We start from the raw sequence: 23,850 nt of genomic DNA on the forward strand, positions 1-23,850 counted from the left end.
CCTTGATTATCACCTGCTGGGAATACAGCTTGTGAATGGCTTCCAAAACTGCCTCCCTGTCAGAGGGAGACTTTGGTAGAGCAGACTTCAGGAACCGGCGAGGGGGAGACGTCTCGAATTCCAGTTTGTACCCCTGTGATACTACCTGCAGAATCCAGGGGTCCACTTGCGAGTGAGCCCCCTGCGCGTTGAAATTTTTGAGACGGGCCCCCACCGTGTCCGAGTCCGCTTGTAAAGCCCCAGCGTCATGCTGAAGACTTGGCAGAAGCAGAGGAGGGCTTCTGCTCCTGGGAAGAGGCTGCCTGGTGCAGTCTTTTTCCTCTTCCTCTGCCCCGGGGCAGAAATGAGTGGCCTTTTGCCCGCCTGTACTTATGGGAACGAAAGGACTGAGTTTGAAAAGACGGTGTCTTTTTCTGCTGAGAGGTGACCTGGGGTAAAAAGGTGGACTTTCCGGCCGTTGCCGTGGCCACCAGGTCCGATAGACCGGCCCCAAATAACTCCTCTCCTTTAAACGGCAATACTTCCATATGTCGTTTGGAATCCGCATCCCCTGACCACTGTCGCGTCCATAACGCTCTTCTGGCAGAAATGGACATAGCACTCACTCTTGATGCCAGGGTGCAAATATCCCTCTGTGCATCACGCATATATAGTAATGCATCCTTCAAATGCTCTATAGTTAGTAATATACTGTCCCTATCCAGGGTATCAATATTTTCAGTCAGGGAATCCGACCACGCCACTCCAGCACTGCACATCCAGGCTGATGCGATTGCTGGTCGCAGTATAACACCAGTATGTGTGTATATACCCTTCAGGATATTTTCCAGCCTTCTATCCGCTGGTTCTTTGAGGGCGGCCATATCAGGAGACGGTAACGCTACTTGTTTAGATAAACGTGTGAGCGCTTTATCTACTTTAGGGGGTGTTTCCCAACGCGCCCTAACCTCTGGCGGGAAAGGGTATAGTGCCAATAATTTATTAGAGATTAGCACTTTTTTATCGGGGGAAACCCACGCTTTATCACACACCTCATTTAATTCATCTGACTCAGGAAAAGCTACTGGTAGTTTTTTCACTCCCCACATAATACCCTTCTTTGTGGTACTTGTAGTGTCAGAAATGTTCAATGCCTCCTTCATTGTCGTGATCATGTAACGTGTGGCCCTACTGGACATTACGTTTGTCTCCTCACCGTCGACACTGGACTCAGTATCCGTGTCTGGGTCTGTGTCGACCCACTGAGGTAACGGGCGTTTTATCGCCCCTGACGGTGTCTGAGACGCCTGGACAGGCACTAATTGATTTGTCGGCTGTCTCATGTCGTCAACAGTTTTTTGTAAAGTGCTGACATTGTCACGTAGTTCTTTAAATACAACCATCCAGTCAGGTGTCGACTCCCTAGGGGGTGACATCACTAATACAGGCAATTGCTCTGCTTCCACATCATTTTCCTCCTCATACATGTCGACACAATCGTACCGACACCCAGCACACACACAGGGAATGCTCTGATAGAGGACAGGACCCCACTAGCCCTTTGGGGAGACAGAGGGAGAGTTTGCCAGCACACACCAGAGCGCTATATATATATATAGGGATAACCTTATATAAGTGTTACTCCCTTTTATAGCTGCTGTTTATAATTTAGCTGCCAATAGTGCCCCCCCTCTCTCGTTTTTACCCTGATTCTGTAGGGACTGCAGGGGAGAGTCAGGGAGCCGTCCTTCCAGCGGAACTGTGAGGGAAAATGGCGCTTGTGTGCTGAGGAGATAGGCTCCGCCCCTTCACGACAGCCTTATCTCCCGCTTTTTTCTGGAAAACTGGCAGGGGTTAAATACATCCATATAGCCCAGGAGCTATATGTGATGTATTTCTTTTGCCATCCTAAGGTATTTCTGTTTTTTATTGCGTCTCAGGGCGCTCCCCCCCAGCGCCCTGCACCCTCAGTGACCGGAGTGTGAAGTGTGCCGAGAGCAATGGCGCACAGCTGCAGTGCTGTGCGCTACCTTAGTTGAAGACAGGAACGTCTTCTGCCGCCGATTTCACCGGACCTCTTCGTTCTTCTGGCTCTGTAAGGGGGCCGGCGGCGCGGCTCCGGGACCCATCCAGGCTGAACCTGTGATCGTCCCTCTGGAGCTAATGTCCAGTAGCCTAAGAAACCCAATCCACTCTGCACGCAGGTGAGTTCGTTTCTTCTCCCCTTAGTCCCACGATGCAGTGAGCCTGTTGCCAGCAGGACTCACTGAAAATAAAAAACCTAAAATAAACTTTTACTCTAAGCAGCTCAGGAGAGCCACCTAGCATGCACCCTTCTCGTTCGGGCACAAAAATCTAACTAACTGAGGCTTGGAGGAGGGTCATAGGGGGAGGAGCCAGTGCACACCAGCTAGTTCAAGCTTTTACTTTTGTGCCCAGTCTCCTGCGGAGCCGCTATTCCCCATGGTCCTTACGGAGTCCCAGCATCCACTTAGGACGTTAGAGAAACATGGGCTTTAATTGGATAGCATGATAATGACCATAAACTTCTTTTTTTTTTTTCGGCCAAAAAGCTAGCACATCTACTCGGATACCCCCTTGTCTAAATTTTAAATAAAAGGAACAGTACTGTTATTTTTCTTCTTCCAGAGTTCTTATCAACTGCCATGCAGGTTTGCTTTAATCTTTTTAGCCTTCTTGGACCTTTTGGACCTTTCACTTTAAAATCGCTTGATATACCCAATGTAGGATGATGTTTACTCTATAAAAAAAAGAAAAGAAAATAGATAAATAAATATTATATATATATATATATATATATATATATATATATATATATATATATATATATATATACACACACACACACAGGTTGAGTATCCATTATCCAAAATGCTTGGGACCACAAGTATTTTGGATATCGGATTTTTCCGTACTTTAGAATAATTGCATACCATAATGAGATATCAAGTCTAAGCACAGAATGCTTTTATGTTTCATGTACATCTTATAGACACAACCTGAAGGTTATTTTAGCCAATATTTTTTATAACTTTTTGCATTAAGCAAAGTTTGTGTACATTCACACAATTCATTTATGTTTTATATATACCTTATACACACACAGCCTGAAGGTCTTATAATACAATATTTTTAATAACTTTGTGTATTAAACAAAGTTTGTGTAGATTGAGCCATCAGAAAACAAAGGTTTTACTATCTCACTCAAAAAATTCCGTATTTCAGAATATTTGGATATGGGATACTCAACTATATATATATATATATATATATATATATATATATATATATATATATATATATATATATATATATATATATATACATACATACATACACATACACACACCTAAATATATATACATATATATATATATATACACATATATATATATATATACATATATACACACGCACACACACATATATACACACACACATACACACTATCTATATATATATATATATATATATATATATATATATATATATATATACATACACATACATATACATACACACACACACATATACATATATATATATATATTAAAGCAGCATACATTGGTATTCTTCTTATCCTGAGACACCTTGAGTTGCTGTGTGATCAATCCCTCAACTATTTAGATAGGAGTGTTTAAACGCAACTCCTGAGAAATTTTTTAAAATAATTGGCAGAGATTTAAATAACTACCTAATCATCTACCTACTGAGAGTGATACTTGCTATACGATGAAGTGAAAATGTATGATATAATCTAACTATTTGAAATCTATCGCTGTTTTAAACCTGGCAAGAACAACAGACATATCATAGTGTGTACCATATCCATTTTCTGCTTCCGAGAATAATAAACTCTAAATTATTTGAATAGCAGGTCTAACAACTGTTCAATAATTGCCATACTCCTGGCACTAGTAGCTCTATACTACACTTGATAAATTATAATAAATACCCCTTTCATATCTAGAATATTTATAAGCTATATACTGCCTACATATACACAGAGCATGGTCTCTAGTACGACTTCTATTCCCCTTGGAATCATTGAGAATACCCCAATGAATAATATAAAACAACTCTGTAGGAGGAAAACATTACCAATAAAGTATCTGGGATAGGCAACGTTATATTGAATGAATAATAATAATAATAATAATAATAATAATAATAAAAGACAGACACAATTGGATGCGCTGTTGAGTTTAACACAGAACTTTTTTCTTTATTCACTTGATTATTTATTAACCAATATTTTGCACTTTTCATTTATGAGGATACATGAAATAATTTTAACATTGAATAAAAGGTAAATGTTAAACAAATTTATTCTGTTCAGTTCACCAGAATCAGATGCAATTTTCTTCTTTATCAACCTCAGAATTATGTACAAAGTACGTGAGTGAGATACGAGTTATGGTAGACTTCCCATTGTTATCTCTGTTTCTTCAAGGTCCCTAGGCTTCACAGGAATTACCATGGGGTATAGGTGGTTTGGAGAGAACCAGGCACCAAATAGTTAAACTTTCAGGTCCCAGAATGTACTGGGCCTTCCTCCCTTATACACCACCCCGAGTCACAGGCTATCCAGGTTAATGCTAAAAGCCCAAGGCAGGAGCAGTACAGATGAGAAGGAAGAATGAAACACTTAAGAAACACACTCTAATAATAAAAATAATAATAAATAATATTTTGAATACCTAACAGTAAATTATTTTATCGTAGTCCATTAGGGATATTGGGGACAGAATTAATACGATGGGGTATAGACAGGTCCAAAGGAGCCAGTGCACTTTAAATTTTTTCCACTGGGTGTGCTGGCTCCTCCCCTCTATGCCTCCTCCTACGGCTCAGTTAAAGGTAAAACATTGCCCAAAGGAGAATTACATACTTGAGAGAAGGAACATAACAGGTGTGGTGAGATTTGAACACCAGCACACCAATACATAACTTACCCAGCAAAGTCTGGCAACATTAACAGCAACAGCTGAACAGGACCACCTAACTGAGAACCTGCAGTAAGTCACCGCACAGGGGGCGCTCAATATCCCTTATGGACTACGAGAAAAGGATTTACCGGTAGGCATTCAAATTCCTATTTTCTCTAGCATCCATAAGGGATACTGGCGACAGAATTAGTACGATGGGGATGTCCCAAAGCTTCCAGAATGGGCGGGAATGTGCGGAGACAACTGCTGCCTCGCCTGCCCAAACTGGGTATCCTCTTTGGCCAGGGTATCAAACTTGTAGAACTTGACAAAGGTGTTCGTCCCCGACCAGGTAGCAGCTCTGCATAGTTGCAGGGCCGAGACTCCACGGGCAGCTGCCCAGGAAGAACCCATCGATCTAGTAGAGTGAGCCTTCAGACACTGTGAAACCGGTAAGGCTGGAGACGCATAGGCTTGTTGGATAGTAAGATTAATCCAACGAGCAATGGTCTGCTTTGAAGCAGGGCAACCCTCTTTCCGCGCATCATACAGCACAAACAAGGAATCAGTCTTTCTGATCCGAGCTGTCCTCTTGAAATAGATTTTCAAGGCTCGCACTGCATTCAATGCCTCCGGAAGAGCAGAAGTGTCATAATCGGACGGAATCACAATAGGCTGATTGAAGTGAAATGCGGAGACCTCTTTTGGCAGGAACCGCTGTCTAGGCCTGAGCTCCGCTCTGTTCTCGTAAAAGATCTTGTATGGACTTTTGCTCGACAAGGCCCCCAATTCTGAGACACGCCTAGCAGAAGCCAGGGCCAGTAACATTACCGTTTTCCACGTGAGGTACTTATCTTCGACAGTCATCAGAGGTTCAAACCAGGAGGACTGTAAAAAGCTTAACACTACATCCAGATCCCAAGGTGCCGAAGGCAGCACGAAAGGAGGTTGTATATGAAGCACCCCTTGCAAGAAGGTCTAAATTTCCGGCAAGAGAGCCATCTTCTTCTGAAAGAATATGGAAAGAGATTAAATCTGGACCTTAATGGATCCCAGACGTAAGCCTTTATCCACTGCAGCCTGCAAAAAAGGAGGAACCTTCCCAAGTGGAATTCCGCAGAGGGATATTTGCGTTCCTCGCACCATGAGACATATCTCCACCAGATATGATGATAGTGTTTTGACGTCACAGGTTATCTGGCTTGCACCTTAGTGGCAATGACCTTTTTGGAAAGCCCTTTGTGAACTAGGATGATGTTCCGCTCAACTTCCATGCTGTAAGTCCAGGTAGACAAACGGTCCTTGTTGAAGATCCCTTCTTAGTGGTAGAGGCCAAGGGTCCTCTATGGACAAGTCCAAGAGAGCCGTGTACCACACTCTTCGGGCCAATACGGGGCGATCAAGATTGCTTCCACTCTTTGATGTCTGATCTTTGATGCCCTTGCAGCTTGCACTATCCCGGACCTAAGCTTCTTATCTAAGCTGGGAAGGGAATGTGATTGGAAGTGAAGAAAAAGTATTAAAAAAATAAAAATAAAAAATGTGTGAAAGAATTCACTAGTGCTTTTATCCTGTGAGGCACCGAAAAAAAAACACTGAGATACTATGGGAGTATGGAGGGGAGGAGAGTTACTAATTTAAATATTCAATGCCTGTCCTGCTAACGCCCGTCCATATCCCTAAGAGTACTCCAGTGACACAGTGGATGAAAAAGAAAGGGAGGTTTTCCACGCCTTTCCTGGAATCCACGGTCCACTGGCGTAGCCATAGAATCCTGCGTGCAGACACTGCCATAGCCGTAGTGTGTGCATTAAGCAAGCCAATTTCTTTTATGGCTTCCACCACAAAACTTGCAGAGTCCTGTATATGCTGTAAGAACAAGATAACCTCCTCCTGAGGCTAGGTGTCTAACCCTTCAATCAGGTTACCCAACCATTTGACACTGGCTCTTGTAATCCACCCACATGCTATAGTGGGTCTCTGGGCCTCCCCAGCAGCTGTATACAAGGATTTGAAGGTAGTCTCAATTTTGCAGTCAGCCATGTCTTTTAGGAAGGCTGCACCCGGGACAGGCAATACAATTTTTCGTGAAAGCCTGGATACTGATGCATCCACTATTGGTGGATTTTCCCATTTTTCCTATCCTCAGGAGGAAAATGAAAGGATGATAACAGTTTAGGGATTTGAAATTTCCTATCAGGACTAACCCACGGTTCTTCAAACAGGGTATTTAGTTCTTTTGACACAGGAAAAGTGGCTGAGGATTTTTTTTTTATATTAAAATAAGATTCCTCACTCTACTCTGTCACCTTATCAGGGATATCTAGAACTTCTCTGATAGCTTCTATGAGAGCTTCTATTCCCTGCGACATAGTACCCTCCCCCACCTCCAAGTCCACCTCACCTTCCTCCATTTCTGACCCCTCATCGTTCGAGTCAGACTGCAGGATATGGGCCAAAGTGTGTTTATGCAGACAAATGGCAGAGGACTGAGGCGCTGGTTTGGGTACGGAGTCTTTTTTTATAAACTCAGTCATAGATTGTCTTAAGTATTGCTTCTCTTTCTCGGTCCGAGATATCTTAGTAGAGATTGTGTAAATCATTCCCCTAGTGGAGTCTGGCCATGCTGGTTCTGCCCCACTAGCCTGGGAGTCTATCGCCTTGTAACATTTGCTAAAAACCAAAAGACATTTGAGCCAAACTCTGTACAGAGTGGGAGATTCCATCCAGAGAGGATGTATAGGAGACATTTACCAAGCAGGTTATAATTGCTGAGGAAACCCCATTGCAGGAGAGAGTAAGAGCTGGAATCATGCAATCAACTAGCTGCATCATAACCTGAGAAAAGGAAGACACCCAAGGGGGTTCCTGTACAGGTGCTGGTGGGATGGCGTCTTTGTACATAACATTTCTAAAACAGAGACCATCCAATACAGAGACCCTCGCCTGCCTGAATGATAAACCAGCTGAGCAGATTTTTCAACAGTAGCTAGCAACAAGTCACATACAATGTATAAACAACTGGGAACAGAATCAACTACACAAGAATCAAAGGCTGTTAGGATAAGCACTGGATAATACACATGTAATTAGTGTAGGAGTACAAGCCTCCTTATTAGCTTTGCCTTTAGAAGACATAGTAATAAAGGCCATATAAGCACACAGTGTGTGTATAGGGTTCATCTTTCAAACAATGCAATGTGTCGCACGTTTTTCATACACGTTTTTCATACAATGCCTTTTCAATTGGGCACTGAATCAACTACACAAGCCTCAAAGGCTGTTAAGGTAAGTGCTGTATTCTTTTCATGTAAACAATGTAGGAGCCCCAGCCTCCTTATAAGCTTTGCCTTTGGAAGACATAGTAATACAGGCAGTATTAGCGCACAGTGCGTGTATAAGCCAAACAACAAAATGTGACACCTCACAAGTACAAATAAATGTGAGGCACAAAACCCTAAAACACCTGGAATGGGTTATAGATATAAAGTATAGCATGATTTAAAAGCACAAACAGCAGTAGCTAGCAACTAATCACATACAATGCATATACACTGGGCACTGAATCAGCTACATAAACCTTAGAGGCTGGTAAGATACAGTAAGTGCTGTATAACCTGGCCCACGGGAGAGGTATACAGGGGAGGGGTCCTGGGGTGCACACCGGTAATGAGAGGTGCGACCCTGCGGAGACCTTTCAGTAGAACTGCATACAAAGAAAAAGGTTGCAGGTGCACAATTCAAACATTACCAATTTATTAATAATAATAATTGCAATAAAATTTTGCATTTTAAGCGAGGTTCTTCGCATAGTTATGGCCATAAGTAACGGCTTGCCCACCGCGTCCAGGTGACCTCATTAGTTGGGCAAGTCCCACGGGAGAGGTACACAGAGAGGCTACACTAGGCTACTGATGCTTGCTGTGGCAATGGCTGCTGAGCATCTCACTGGGGGAGGGCAGAAGTAACCGCTCAAAAGGCAAGAAAATCCTCAGAGGAATCACACCCTGGGCTGGTGGAGGGGCTAATGGGGAGAGCCACCTCCCCTATGCTAACATCACCCCCAGAGCTGACCCAGCCTTCACAAGTGTCTCACGATACCAGATACATATTATAGTCTTGGTGGTTTAGCTGTGGTCTCCCGCACCAGAGGCTAATGGCCGTTGTGTACTGTAATACACGCGATTCACCGCAATCGCATAACCTGATTCCCTGTACATCCGGTTGCGGCCTGGGTCAAGGAGGAGCTGTTTGTTGGAAAGAGCCGCCGAGATCACTGGCCCAATCATCAGAGTCGCAGCGCCGGCAGGGATTGCTGGAGCAGTAGCACAGACGTCCTATGAGACGTGCCTGTACTTGCTCTGCTGATCAAATAAATAAAGATTAAAGAAGATGATAAAAGAAAGCTTGGAGCTGCTTAACAGCAGCTCCCTTGTCTAAAGATGCATCTGGCTCCTGCCGACACCAAACGAAAACTGGATAGACTGTTGCTGGAGGCGGAATATAAGGGAGGAAGGCCCAGCAAATCCCGGGACCTGAAAGTTTAACTGTTTGGGGCCTGATTCTCTCTAAACCACCTATACCCCATGGTAATTCTTGTGGAGCCTATGGACCCTGAAGAAGAAAAACGAATTACATTAAAGTGCTTTATTTCATATGCACATTCTTTTGAAAATAAATAAAAAATAAATAAAAAGTCTAGTTATAGAACAGAAAAAAATATAAAGCGGGAGTAATAGTTATATATGTAATCATAGTAAGTCAGTGGCTCCAGTATATTCTTGCAACATTTGTTATAAATTTAGACCATTCACCCTTTGCATGTAAAACAATGATGTTCAGTCATAGACTGTATGATAGTGGCTAAATAAATATCTTACCAAGTAATTAATTCTGTGTTTAGCTCCAACAATATGCAAGAATATGTGTGCTAGTGGTAGCCTTTCAGTGTCGCATAGAGTGCACGCAAATATGCTAAAGTCACCTTTTTGAAACTCATAAATGTACTGAAGACCTGGAAAATGAAAGAAAACAGTGTCAACATTATACAAATTTGATATTCCATGGATTGGAGGGTAGATCAAGTTCAGGGAGAGGCCAGTTGGAGTAAAATGCTTAGAAAGAGTTCTAAAATGGGACTTAATAAACTGAACAATAAGCATATATGTTGGGCCTATAAAAATAAAAAATAGCATATATCAGAAAGTAGTATTGGAGGTAAGTTTAAGCTTCTGTTCTCCAAATGCTCTCTTATTAGTATACTGACTACAGTATAGTTAAGCCTCTAACGTACCAGAGTATAACCAACCTGTAAGACAACTGGTATGCACAGCAACTGGCAAATTTAGTTAATTCAGCGTTAAGAATTAAAACAAAATCCAAGATAAAGCAGCTTAAAAAAATTTAAGATTTTAAACCTACCGGTAAGACTTTTTCTCCTAGTCCGTAGAGGATGCTGGGGACTCCGTAAGGACCATGGGGTATAGACGGGCTCCGCAGGAGACATGGGCACTAAAAAGAACTTTAGATATGGGTGTGCACTGGCTCCTCCCGCTATGCCCCTCCTCCAGACCTCAGTTAGAGAAACTGTACCCAGAGGAGATGGACAGTACGAGGAAAGGATTTTTGTTAACCTAAGGGCAAGATTCATACCAACCCACACCGTATAACATGGATATACGAACCAGTCAACAGTATGAAACAAAACAGCATCAGCCCAAGACTGATCAAAACTGTAACATAACCCTTATGTAAGCAAAAACTATATACAAGTCTTGCAGAATGTAGTCCGCACTGGGACGGGCGCCCAGCATCCTCTACGGACTAGTAGAAAAAGATTTACCGGTAGGTTTAAATTCCTATTTTCTCTTACGTCCTAGAGGATGCTGGGGACTCCGTAAGAACCATGGGGATTATACCAAAGCTCCAAAACGGGTGGGAGAGTGCGGATGACTCTGCAGAACCGATTGAGCAAACATGAGGTCCTATTCAGCCATGGTATCAAACTTGTAGAACTTTGCAAAGGTGTTTGAACCCGACCAAGTCGTTGCTCGGTAAAGCGGTAATGCCGAGACACCTCGGGCAGCCGCCCAAGAAGAGCCCACCTTCCTAGTGGAATGGGCCTTTACCAAATTTGGTAACTGCAATCCAGCCGTAGAATGAGCCTGCTGAATCGTGTTACAGATCCAGCGAGCAATAGTCTGCTTTGAAGCAGTAGCGCCAACCTTGTTGGCTGCATACAGGACAAACAGTGCCTCTGTTTTCCTCACCCGAGCCGTTCTGGCCACATAAATTTTCAATGCCCTGACCACATCAAGGGACTCGGAATCCTCCAAGTCCCGCGTAGCCACAGGCACCACAATAGGTTGGTTCATATGAAAAGATGAAACCACCTTGGGCAAAAATTGAGGACGAGTCCGCAACTCCGCTTTATCCACATGGAAAACCAGATAGGGGCTTTTGTGAGATAAAGCCGCCAATTTCGACACTCGCCTTGCCGATGCCAAGGCTAACAACATGACCACTTTCCAAGTGAGATACTTTAATTCCATCGTTTTAAGAGGCTCAAACCAGTGAGACTTAAGGAACCGCAACACCACGTTAAGGTCCCAGGGTGCCACCAAAGGTACAAAAGGAGGCTGGATATGCAGCACTCCCTTCACAAAAGTCTGTACTTTCGGAAGAGAAGCCAATTCCTTCTGAAAGAAAATGGATAGGGCCAAAATCTGAACCTTAATGGAGCCTAATTTTAGCCCAAATTCACTCCAGTCTGTAGGAAGTGAAGGAAACGGCCCAGATGGAATTCTTCCGGAGGAGCATTCCTGGACTCACGCCAAGAGACATACGTCCTCCAAATACGGTGATAATGTTTGGATGTCACGTCCTTCCTAGCCTTTATCAGAGTAGGAATGACCTCATCCGGAATGCCTTTTTCCGGTAGGATCCGGCGTTCAACCGCCATGCCGTCAAACGCAGCCGCGGTAAGTCTTAGAACAGACAGGGCCCCTGTTGTAACAGGCCCTCTCTGAGAGGAAGAGGCCACGGATCTTCTGTGAGCATTTCCTGCAGATTCGGATACCAGGCCCTTCAAGGCCAATCTGGAACAATGAGAATTGTCTGTACTCCTCTTCGTCTTATGATTCTCAATATCTTGGAGATGAGAGGAAGAGGAGGAAACACATAGACCGACTGGAACACCCACGGTGTCACCAGGGCGTCCACTGCTACCGCCTGAGGGTCCCTTGACCTGGCGCAATACCTTGGTAGCTTTTTGTGGAGTCGGGACGCCATCATGTCTATCTGAGGCAGTCCCCACTGACTTGCTATCTCTGCGAAGACTTCCTGATGAAGTCCCCACTCTCCTGGATGGAGATCGTGTCTGCTGAGGAAGTCTGCTTCCCAGTTGTCCACTCCCGGAATGAAGACTGCTGTCAGAGCGCTTACATGATTTTCCGCCCAGCGAAGAAACCTGGTGGCTTCTGCCATTGCCACTCTGTTCTTTGTTCCGCCTTGGCTGTTTACATGAGCCACTGTGGTGATGTCTGACTGAATCAGAACCGGTAGGTCGCGAAGCAAAGTCTCCGCTTGCCGAAGGCCGTTGTATATGGCCCTTAATTCCAGTACGTTGATGTGAAGACAAGCCTCCTGGCTTGACCAGAGACCTTGGAAGTTTCTGCCCTGTGTGACTGCTCCCCAACCTCGGAGGCTCACATCCGTGGTTATCAGAACCCAGTCCTGAATGCCGAACCTACGACCCTCTAGAAGGTGAGCACTTTGCAGCCACCACAGGAGAGATACCCTGGCCCTGGGGGACAGGCTGATCATCTGATGAATCTGTAGATGTGACCCGGACCACTTGTCCAGAAGGTCCCACTGAAAAGTCCTCGCATGGAACCTGCCGAACGGAATGGCCTCGTAAGACGCCACCATCTTTCCCAGAACTCGAGTGCAGTGATGCACCGACACCCTTTTTGGCTTCAAGAGGTCCCTGACCAAACTCATGAGTTCTTGGGCCTTTTCCATTGGGAGATCAACCCTTTTCTGGTCTGTATCCAGAATCATGCCTAAGAAAGGCAAACAGGTCGTCGGAACCAACTGTGACTTCGGAATATTGAGAATCCAGCCGTGCTGCTGCAACACCCTCAGTGAGAACGATCCGCTGTTCAGCAACTGATCTCTTGATCTCGCTTTTATTAGGAGATCATCCAAGTACGGGATAATTGTGACACCCTGCTGTCGCAGGAGCACCATAATTTCCGCCATTACCTTGGTGAAAATCCTCGGGGCCGTGGAAAGCCCAAACGGCAACGTCTGAAATTGGTAATGACAATCCTGTACAGCAAATCTCAGGAACGCCTGATGAGGCGGTTATATGGGGACATGAAGGTATGCATCCTTTATGTCCAGGGACCCCCTATAATCCCCCCCTCCCAGGCTGGCTATGACCACCCTGAGCGATTCCATCTTGAACGTGAACCTTTTTAAGTTTAGGTTTAAGGATTTTAAATTTAAAATGGGTCTGACCGAACCGTCCGGTTTCGGGACCACAAACAGGGTTGAGTAATACCCCATCCCCTGCTGAAGCAGGGGAACCTTGACCACCACTTGTTGAAGACACTATTTTTGAATTGCATTTAAAAAACTATCTCCCTCTCTGGGGAAGAAGCCGGTAGGGCCGATTTGAAAAACCGGCGAGCGGGCACCTCTTCAAATTCCAGCTTGTAACCCTGGGAAACAATTTCTATTGCCCAGGGATCTACCTGCGAGTGAACCCAGAAGTGGCTGAAAAGTCGAAGACGTGCCCCCACTGAGGCGGACTCACTCAGCGGAGCCCCAGCGTCATGCGGTGGATTTTGTAGAGGGCGGGGAGGACTTCTGCTACTGGGAACTAGCCGTAGTTGGCAGCTTTTTCCCCCTGCCCTTACCTCTGGCAAGAAAGGAAGATCCCCGTACTCTCTTGGTTTTACGCGATCGAAAGGACTGCATCTGATAATGTGGCGTTTTCTTAGGTTGTGAGGAAACATAAGGCAGAAAAGTTGATTTACCTGCAGTAGCTGTGGAAACCAGGTCCGTGAGACCTTCCCCAAACAATTCCTCACCCTTGTAAGGCAAAACCTCCATATGCCTCTTCAAGTCGGCATCACCCGTCCATTGTCGGGTCCATAGGGCTCGTCTAGCAGAAATCGCCATAGCGTTGGCTCTGGACCCCAGTAGGCCAACATCTCTCTGAGCATCTCTCATATATAAGACAGCATCCTTAATATAACCCAGGGTCAATAAAATGGTTTCCTTATCCAGCATATGTATATCAGCAGATAAGGTATCTGTCCACGCTGCTACAGCGCTACAAACCCAAGCCGACGCTATCGCCGGTCTGAGTAATGTACCAGTATGTGTGTAAATAGACTTCAAGGTAGTCTCCTGCCTGCGATCAGCAGGATCCTTGAGGGTTGCGGTATCTTGAGATGGCAGCGCTACCTTTTTGGATAAGTGTGTCAACGCTTTGTCCACCCTTGGGGAGGATTCCCACTGTATCCTGTCCTTAGCCGGGAAAGGATATGCCATAAGAATCCTTTTGGGAATCTGCAGTTTTTTGTCCGGAGATTCCCAAGCCTTTTCAAATAACTCGTTCAGCTCATGAGAAGGGGGAAAGGTTACCTCAGGTTTCTTTTCCTTATACATGCGCACCCTCGTGTCAGGGACAGAGGGGTCATCTGTGGTATGCAACACCTCTTATTGCAATAATCATATAATGAATACTTTTAGCCAATTTTGGCTGTAACTTCGCATCATCATAGTCGACACTGGAGTCAGAATCCGTGTCGGTATCCGTGTCTACAACCAGGGATAGTGGGCGCTTTTGAGACCCAGAAAACCCCTGCGACATAGTAAAAGTACATTCCCTGGACTCTGCTTTGTCCAACCTCTTGTGTAATAAATTCACATTTGCATTTAAAACATTCCACATATCCACCCAGTCAGGTGTCGGCGTTGCTGACGGAGACACCACACTCATTTGCTCCACCTCCTCCCTAGAAGAGCCTTCCGCTTCAGACATGCCGACACCCCATACACACAGGGAATCTCTAATTTGGAGACAGTTCCCCCACAAGGCCCTTAGGAGAGAGAGAGTATGCCAGCACACACCCAGCGCTAATAACTTTGGAAACCAAAATTCCCAGACAGCGCTATATATATATATATACCAAGAGATTGAAGAAGCAGGGAGCGCCAATAGTGCATTAAAAGAGTACAGCAATTTTATTTAAAAAATCCAGATCGGTCACAAGTAAAAAAAAACCCGTACCATAAAAGGCGGTCAAACCACCGCTCGTATAACCAGCATATGATTTTACCCCACTGTGCAAACCAGCATTCTCAGTTCCAAATCCAAAACGTCAGACCACGCCCATACGCGTTTCGTCATTCGACTTCGTCAGTAGGCTTGGTCTCAACTGACTGATACAAGCAGTCATTAATCAAATTAAAATGACTTGGCAAATCGTTCCTATATGCTTGAAAGAAAAACCCGTATGTCACTAGGGTTTACTGGTGGGCAAACGATCTGGCCTTCTGTGAATCTGCAGTGGAAGCTCAGTACCTGTGCGCATATATATATATATATATATATATATATATATATATATATATATATATATATATATATTTCCAAGAAGAGAGACGGCACTCATAGGATTTTGCAACAAACATATTGTATTCCAATAAAAGAAAGTTCCAGAGATTACAACAACGTTTCGGTGTAGAACACCGTCATCAGGATGTACAGAAATCACATACACGAACAATGGTGAACATACATATAACAGCAACTTACCACCCTTATAAAGACCAGTAAATGACAATATTACTAACACATGTGCCGCCGCGCCAGCATAGTGGGACGCATGCCAAAGACGTCATCCTCATGCACGCCCAGTCCGCGTCCCGCCGCCGTCATGACAGCGGTAGCGGTTACCATGGAAGCCCAAGACGCAGCCGCGTCATTGAGCTTAACGGCCCGCGTCACGCCGTCTTCAGAACTGGGAGCATGGCTAAGCCACGTCCCGACGCCGTCATGGCAACGGTCGCGGTTATCATAGAAGCCCAAGATGCAGCCGCGTCATTGAGCTGAACGGCCCGCGTCACACCGTCGTCAGAGCTGTGGGCATGGCCAAAGCGCGTCACCCATATAAACAGAAAAAGTTTAAAAACAACACTGGATCACCAGTGTGTAAAAGCAGAGAATCATGGAATCCACCGTAGGCACAGGACAGCCAGGACAACGTTTAAATCCCAGTACACATGTATTATATCGCAAATCACATGTTGATTTTAATTACCTAATCCAAAACCTCTAAAGGCTGATTATAAATTAGCAATCACATATATCAGAAAAGAAGATACATTATAAACACAACAGATGCAAATGGTATCAAGTAAGGCTGTTCCAACAAATTTTTTCATTTAAGCCCCGTGGGGCGACAGTGTCCAGCCGGACAATCCATCTTGCTTCCATAATAAGTAACTGTTTGTTTCTATCTCCACCACGTTTGAACTCAGGGAGATGATCGATGATCATGTACTTGAGACTAGCCAGGCTGTGCTTTCTATCAGCGAAATGTTGAGCTACCGGTTGTTCACTCTTACCAGAAATTAATGCTGCACGAATGGCTGACCGATGTTGATTGGCCCGTTCCTTGAATTGGCGGATGGTTTTTCCTACATAATAGTACCCGCAGGGGCACCGTATTATGTAGATGACAAATGTGGTTGCACATGTTACCACATGTCTAATTGGGATATATTTACCGCTGTGCAGATGTCTAAATGAACTTCCAACATCAAGATGATTACAGGTAGCACAATTGATGCATCTATAACATCCGGCCTTACGTCTGGACAACATTCTGGTAGATTCGTTTTTAAACCTAGAAATGTCGGTACGCACAACCAAGTCGCGAATATTTCTCCCACGGCAATAACAAGCCATAGGGGACTTGTTTATCAACCCACTTAACTCAGTGTCCGTTCTAATAATAGGCCATAACGCTTTAGGCCACATGATTCTGTTAGACTGATGTTTTTTACGGTTACTGGGAAGGAATAGGGTTTCACGAGGGATGTCAAGCACTTTCTTTTTCTGTTGTAACAGTAGTTTCTCCGGATATCCCCGACAAATTTTGAAACCATGTCATCTAGTTGCAGTTCTAACATTGCTCTATCACTATTAATTCTGGCCACACGCAACATTTGCGAATAGGGCAATCCTGCTCTCAACGCTGATGGATGATGGCTGGAAAATCTGAGCAGGGTGTTACGGTCTGTGGGTTTGGAGTAAACTGATGTCACCAAATGACCCTCCTGGTTGGTCAGTTTGACATCCAGAAATTCAATTTCCTGGTAGCTTGTTCTGTAGGTGAATTTAATAGAACCCTGAGCAGTGTTGATGCTGTCCATGACGCGGCTGCGTCTTGGGCTTCCATGGTAACCGCTACCGTTGTCATGACGGCGGCGGGACGCCTGGGCGTGCATGAGGAGGACTTTTTTGGCATGCTTCCCGCTATGCTGGCGGGCTGGCGCGGCGGCACAGGTGTTAGTAATATTGTCATTTACTGGTCTTTATAAGGGTGGTAAGTTGCTGTTATATGTATGTTCACCATTGTTCGTGTATGTGATTTCTGTACATCCTGATGATGGTGTTCTACACCGAAACGTAGATGTAATCTCTGGAACTTTCTTTTATTGGAATACAATATGTTTGTTGCAAAATCCTATGAGTGCCGTCCCTCTTCTTGGAACGATCTAATCATGGCTACCCCATGATAGGACTGGATCACAAAGGTATTTGTGTCTTTTTTTCGAGTGCCGATATACATGGTTATATATATATAAATCTTGATTGAGCCAAATGATGTGCCCCCCCCCCCCCTTCTTTAAAGCCCTCTGTCACCGTGTTCAGCAGGGGAAAGTCCGGGAGCCAGCTTCTCAGCGTGTGCTGTGGAGAAAAATGGCGCTGGTGAGTGCTGAGGATCAAGCTCCGCCCCATCAGCGGTGGGCTTCGGTCCTGCTCGAATCCGTTCAAAAACTGGTGGGGGATAACCATATACAGCCCACAGAGCCAATATATATATATAGTTTTACCAGTCCAAGAGGTGTAAATTGCTGCCCAGGGCGCCCCCCCTGCACCCTTACAGTGCCTGCCGTGTGTGTTTTGTGTGGGAGCAATGGCGCGCAGCGTTACCGCTGTGCGTTACCTCAGTGAAGATCTGAAGTCTTCTGCCGCCTCTGAAGTCTTCTATCTTCTTATACTCACCCGGCTTCTCTATCTTCCGGCTCTGTGAGGAGGACGGCGGCGCGGCTACGGGACGAACAGCTAGGAGAGACCTGCGTTCCGACTCCCTCTGGAGCTAATGGTGTCCAGTAGCCTAAGAAGCAGAGCCTAGCATTTAAGTAGGTCTGCTTCTCTCTCCTCAGTCCCTCGATGCAGGGAGCCTGTTGCCAGCAGGCTCCCTGAAAATAAAAAACCTAACTAAAATACTTTATTTCAGGAAACTCAGGAGAGCTCCCTGTAATGTACCCAGTCTCCTCTGGGCACAGTATCAAACTGAGGTCTGGAGGAGGGGCATAGAGGGAGGAGCCATTGCACACCCATATCTAGTTCTTTTTAGTGCCCATGTCTCCTGCGGAGCCCGTCTATTCCCCATGGTCCTTACGGAGTTGCCCAGCATCCTCTAGGACGTAAGAGAAATAAAAATAAAATAAGAAGTGAAGTGATTTCTCGGATTTCTTTCCGATTAGAACTTCAGCTGCATTAAAGACTGGCATAAAGGTAGTACAATATTTAATAAAGCTATTGAGAATAGGTATGACCCTCCGCATGCTAATTTTATCCAGCTCGTATCATGAACTGTGCTACCAATATAATGGTCAACAGTAATAAATGATCAGTCTTACAATGAATCACTTATTTTTATGAGCAACAGCATTCACAGATAGACCTTCGATTCTGCATCACAAAGTAATCAAATTCAGGGTGCAGAATGCAGGGTCTATTTTTTAAAACTTATGCGGCTACAAAGACATCTTTAATGAAACTGTCCATTTAAAAACTGTTTATACTTAATCTGCTTACCTACTGCAGGCTCAGTGTCTTTACATGCATTTAATTGATCCTCTAAGGATTCAGCAGGCTTTGTTGGAGTCTGTTCATTACCTAAACAAAATATTACATACAGAGCTATAAATGACACTCAAAACAGTCAAAAGATATGGTAAATATTAATTAGAAATTATTCTACTCAGCTGCTTTCAAGAGAAGTTATGAATGAGTTCTGAGACTGACACAACTACTCTTGCTGAAAGAAGGATAAAGGCCCATATAAACGGGCCGATGCAGGAGAGATGTGTGCTGAGCGAACCGCTCAGCACACATCTCTCCCGCCGCTCAGCACAGTGCAATCTGTGCTGAGCGTGTGTGGGTAGACGGGGTAGGGGGGCGCTCATTTCACCCAGCGGGTGAAATGAGCGACCCGCTAGATTGGTCTGCACGGCAGGCCAATCTAGCAGCAGCGATAGGGGGTACACACAGAGCGATAATGCTCAAATTCTAAGCAATCTAGTCAGATTGCTTAGAATATCGCTCCGTGAGTACCCCCCTTTAGGAAGGCTTTGCTTTCCTTAGGGCAAAATGTTTTATTTGTCTCCAGGAACACCACTGGTGAAAAAACAAAAGACTTTAGGAGGTCTATGGTGAGTCCTGGACTTACAATGTCTATCACCCCCAGGTTCTGTTGCGAGTCAAAGCACTAGTCCTGAAAAATAAGAGGCCGCCACCACAGGAGAAACTAGGCAGACAGCCAACCTGTCATACAAAGTGCTTGACAGAAAGCTTGGGAGCTAGACACCTGGCAGCCCAAGCCTGATTACATCTTTGCAGCCTTCAGAGGAGGACAGAGTACTGACCCCTGGAGATATGATTCCATGGTTGTCTGTTAGGAATGAAAAGAAAGAAACCTAGGACCCTCCGGTATAGGGTAACTGATCAAGAAAATCAATATTTTCACTGTGCGCTGAAAAATGACAGAGACAGACCTAAGGGGATAGATTGTGAGAGAAGGGGGAACAAAGATGAAAGAGGGAGACACTATGGAATCCGGTAAAGACAGGGACAGAGTAAAGTAGGGGGTATAGAGGGCAGATGGATGGAAAGGCGAGGGAATAGAAAGGGAGGGGGGGGGGGGGGGGGGGAGGGGACTGTAACCTGAGGGATACTTGAAACATGTGATCAGGTTTGCACACATTTCGTTAAGCATATCCTCCCCAGTTCAGTGTAATAGGATAGAGAAACCATCCATTTCTTTCATTTTAAACAGCAAAATGTCCAATTCCTCATAGTCTCAGAACTCTAGTGTTTGCAGACCCCAGAATATTCACTCCCACATTCCTATTAGAATCCTCACCAGTACACTAGGAAAGCCTTCTGTGACCACTGCTTCCTCCTTTGCGTTTCCCCTACAGCGATAGCGATGTGTGGCCCCGCACGTCATCGTCGCTGGTGCTAGATTGGCCTGCATGTAGGCACCATCTAGCAGGTCGCTCATTTCACCGCTGGGTGAAATCAGGGCGCCATTAGGGAGGCCAATCCCGGGGCATTTTTTCAATCCCGGGATTCGGGATTGAAAAATGCTCAATCCCAGGATTCCCGGGATCCCGGGATTGCAGTAGGGATCAGTGTAGGGAGCAGTGTAAGGAGCAGGGAAAGTATATGTGGAGGGCAGCAAGGCAGGGTGGATGTAGGGAGCAAAGGAGGGTGGGTGCAGGGAGCATATAAGGAACTGGAAGGGAGGGTGGGTGTAGGGAGCAGCGGGAGAGTGAGAGTAGGGAGCAGCGGGAGAGTGGGAGTATGGAGCAGCGGGAGAGTGGGAGTATGGAGCAGCGGGAGTATGGAGCAGCGGGAGAGTGCGAGTATGGAGCAGTGGGAGTAGGGAGCAGCGGGAGAGTGGGTGTATCGAGCAGAGGGAGGATGTCAGGAGCAGAGAGTGTGGGTGTAGGTAGTGATAGTACTTACTACTTGCGGGCACCAGCTAAGGACACACGTACTACTACTGACCGCGCTGGCAGCATTTCAAACGTAGCGCCGGCCGCCAGCCAGTCAGAACTGGCAGTCCGGCAGCCAATCAGGGGCCGCGGCTGCTGCCGCTTCCCTGATTGGCTGCCGGTGTCTGCCAGCTCTGATTGGCTGGCGGTCGGCGCTACGTTTGAAATGCCGCCAGCGCGGTCAGTACATGTGTCCTTAGCTGGTGCCCGCAAGTAGTAAGTACTATCACTACCTTAGCTGACAGCCGGGCAGCGCTGAGCTATAGTGCTCAGCGCTGTCCGGCAAAACTGCGCATGCGCACTGTAATCCCGTGAATCCCGGGATTGGAGGCTCCCATCCCGGGATTCAAATCCCGGCATTTTTGGGCCCAAATCCCGGGATCCCGCCGATCCCGGGATTGGCCTCCCTAGGCGCCATCACACCCCATCCACCCCACTCGCTCAGCACACGTCGCACTGTGCTGAGCGGGGGGAGAGATGTGTGCTGAGCAGTTACTGATTGATCTCTCAGCACACATCTCTCACAGTGTGTACGGGGCATAAGTCAAACTCTACAAAAGTCTTGGTAACCCCTGGAAACTATTGCTTTTGTGGTCTAGAAGTGTTGATGTCAGTAATAATAATCCTATCCAAAGAATAGGACTCCCGAAGATGACCCTGAACTAATTATGCAAAGCAAAAATGATCTGTTGCAGCCATAGGGCACTGGTAGGCGACACATGGAGGAGCAAGGTCACTTCCTGTGGCTCCCATGGGGGAAATAGACGAGGGAAAACCCCTGCTTCATAGTGTGTGACAAGCTGTGTCAGCTCTTCAACAGCCTTTGCCAGAGACTAGACCCAGGCTGGTGGCTGCAGCCACAAGCCAGCTGCATCACATGCATCCACCATACACTGGGCACAAGACAATTTGTAAGAACATCTGGAGCAGACAAACATTTTTGAAACTGATGCTCCTCCAGATTTAGCACTGAACATACTTACCTTTCCAGACAAAAGAAATGAAGGAAGAAAAGGGAAGGACAGCTGCAGTTGAAAAACCCAAGAAGAAACTACAAAAGCCAGGGCATATACAGGGAAGAGCCCACCGAAAACACGACACACTAATGCATCTCATCACTACCTCCACGCAGATACGAAAGCAGATGCGGAGTAGAAGAGCTATGTAAGTGGGCTGTTCCTTAAGATGGCCACTGTATCCATTTAATTACACAGTCAAAAAATTAGATTTATGGTAGACTGACAATAGTTAAATCTCTTTCTGCGAGGTATACTGGGTTCCACAAGGAATACATCGGGGTGTAGAGTTGGATCTTGATCCAGAGGCACCAACAGGCTAAAGCTTTGACTGTTCCTAGGATGCATTGCGGGGCTTCCTCTATAACCCCGCCTCCGGGCACTGGAGCTCAGATTTGTTAACCAATCCAATGCAGTAGCAGGTAAAAGAGAAGGCAGATGTTAGTCACATAGAACTACGTTCTCACGACAGGAGAAGGGACCAGCGGCAAATGCCATACAAACCCAAAGAAGCTAAGTGCGTCAGGGTGAGCACCCTGTGGAACCCAGTGTACCTCGCAAGAAGAGATTTAACTATGGTAAGTCTATCATAAATCTCCTTTTCTGCAGCGGGGTACACGGTGTTCCACAGGGAATACATCTGGGATGTCCTAAAGCAGTTCCCCATGGGAGGGGATGCACCACAGCGGGCACAAGAACCCAGCGTCCAAAGGAAGTATCCTGGGATGCGGAAGTAACAAAGGCATAGAACCTAATGAACATGTTCACCGAGGACCACGTAGCCGCCTTGCACAATCATTCAGCGGACGCGCCTCGGCGGGCCACCCAAGAAGGTCCGACAGACCAAGTAGAATGGGCTTTAATAGCAGCAGGAGCTGGAAGACCTGCCTGTGCATATGCTTGTGTAATCACCATTCTAATCCATCTGGCCAATGTTTGCTCACTCGCAGGCCAGTCACGTTTGTGAAAACCAAAAAGTACACAAAAAGGGTATCGGAGCTCCTGAGAGAGGCATTCAAAGACCGCTCTTTGGAGGACAAACCTGAAGAGATTAAAGCCAGAACCCCAAGCTCTTGGTTAAGATGGAAAAATTACACCACCTTAGGTAGATAACTAGGGCGAGTTCTAATAACTGCCTGGTCACAGTGAATAATCAGAAAGGCTGGACGGCAGGACAAAGCGCCTAAGTCAGTCAGCCTTCTTGCAGAGGCAATAGCCAGAAGAAACACGACCTTAAGCGTAAAGGCATTTAAAGTCCACAGACTCAAGAGGCTCAAATGGACACTCCTGCAGGGCATTCAAGACAACAGACAGATCCCATGGAGCCACAGGAGGGACATAGGGAGGCTGAATCCGTAAAAACACCCTGGGTGAAAGTATGAACGCCAAGAATAGACGCAATTTCCTCTGAAACCCCATAAACAAGGCAGATATATGAACCTTGAGGGAGGCCAGACGAAGGCCTATGTCTAGGCCTAGTTGCAGAAAAGCCAAAAGTCTGAAAGTCCTGAATACGTATGCATTGGAATTCTTTGCAGCACACCAGGTGAAGTAAAAATTCCAGACCCTATAATAAATCCGAGCAGAAGCCGGTTTGCGGGCCTTCACCATAGTTTGGATAACCGCCTCCGAGAATCCTTTGGCCCTCAGAAGTGAAGCTTCAAGAGCCACGCAGCCAAAGCCAGCCTGGTCAGGTCCGGGTAGACACAAGGGCCCTGAACGAGGAGGTATTGGCATTGAGGAAGTAGAAGAGGACGCTCTATCGATAGACCCTGCAGGTCTGAGAACCAATGCCGTCTGGGTCACGCTGG

At 45.8% G+C, this 23,850-nt stretch overlaps 1 protein-coding gene across 2 annotated transcripts in view; it reads right to left on the reverse strand.

Moving 5' to 3' along the window:
• LOC134927808 (uncharacterized) overlaps window positions 1-23,850 on the reverse strand; it is a 510,851-nt gene that overhangs the window by 388,510 nt on the left and 98,491 nt on the right. For both annotated transcript variants that reach the window (XM_063922785.1, XM_063922784.1), the window contains exons 5-7: window positions 19,060-19,140; window positions 9,809-9,942; window positions 2,609-2,740 (exon numbers count right to left, since the gene is read on the reverse strand). In XM_063922785.1, coding sequence (XP_063778855.1) covers window positions 2,609-2,740; window positions 9,809-9,942; window positions 19,060-19,140 — 347 coding nt within the window. The remainder of the gene's footprint in view (window positions 1-2,608; window positions 2,741-9,808; window positions 9,943-19,059; window positions 19,141-23,850) is intronic.

The sequence above is a fragment of the Pseudophryne corroboree genome, chromosome 5 (genome assembly GCF_028390025.1).
Source record: "Pseudophryne corroboree isolate aPseCor3 chromosome 5, aPseCor3.hap2, whole genome shotgun sequence".
Taxonomy (NCBI): Eukaryota; Metazoa; Chordata; class Amphibia; order Anura; family Myobatrachidae; genus Pseudophryne; species Pseudophryne corroboree.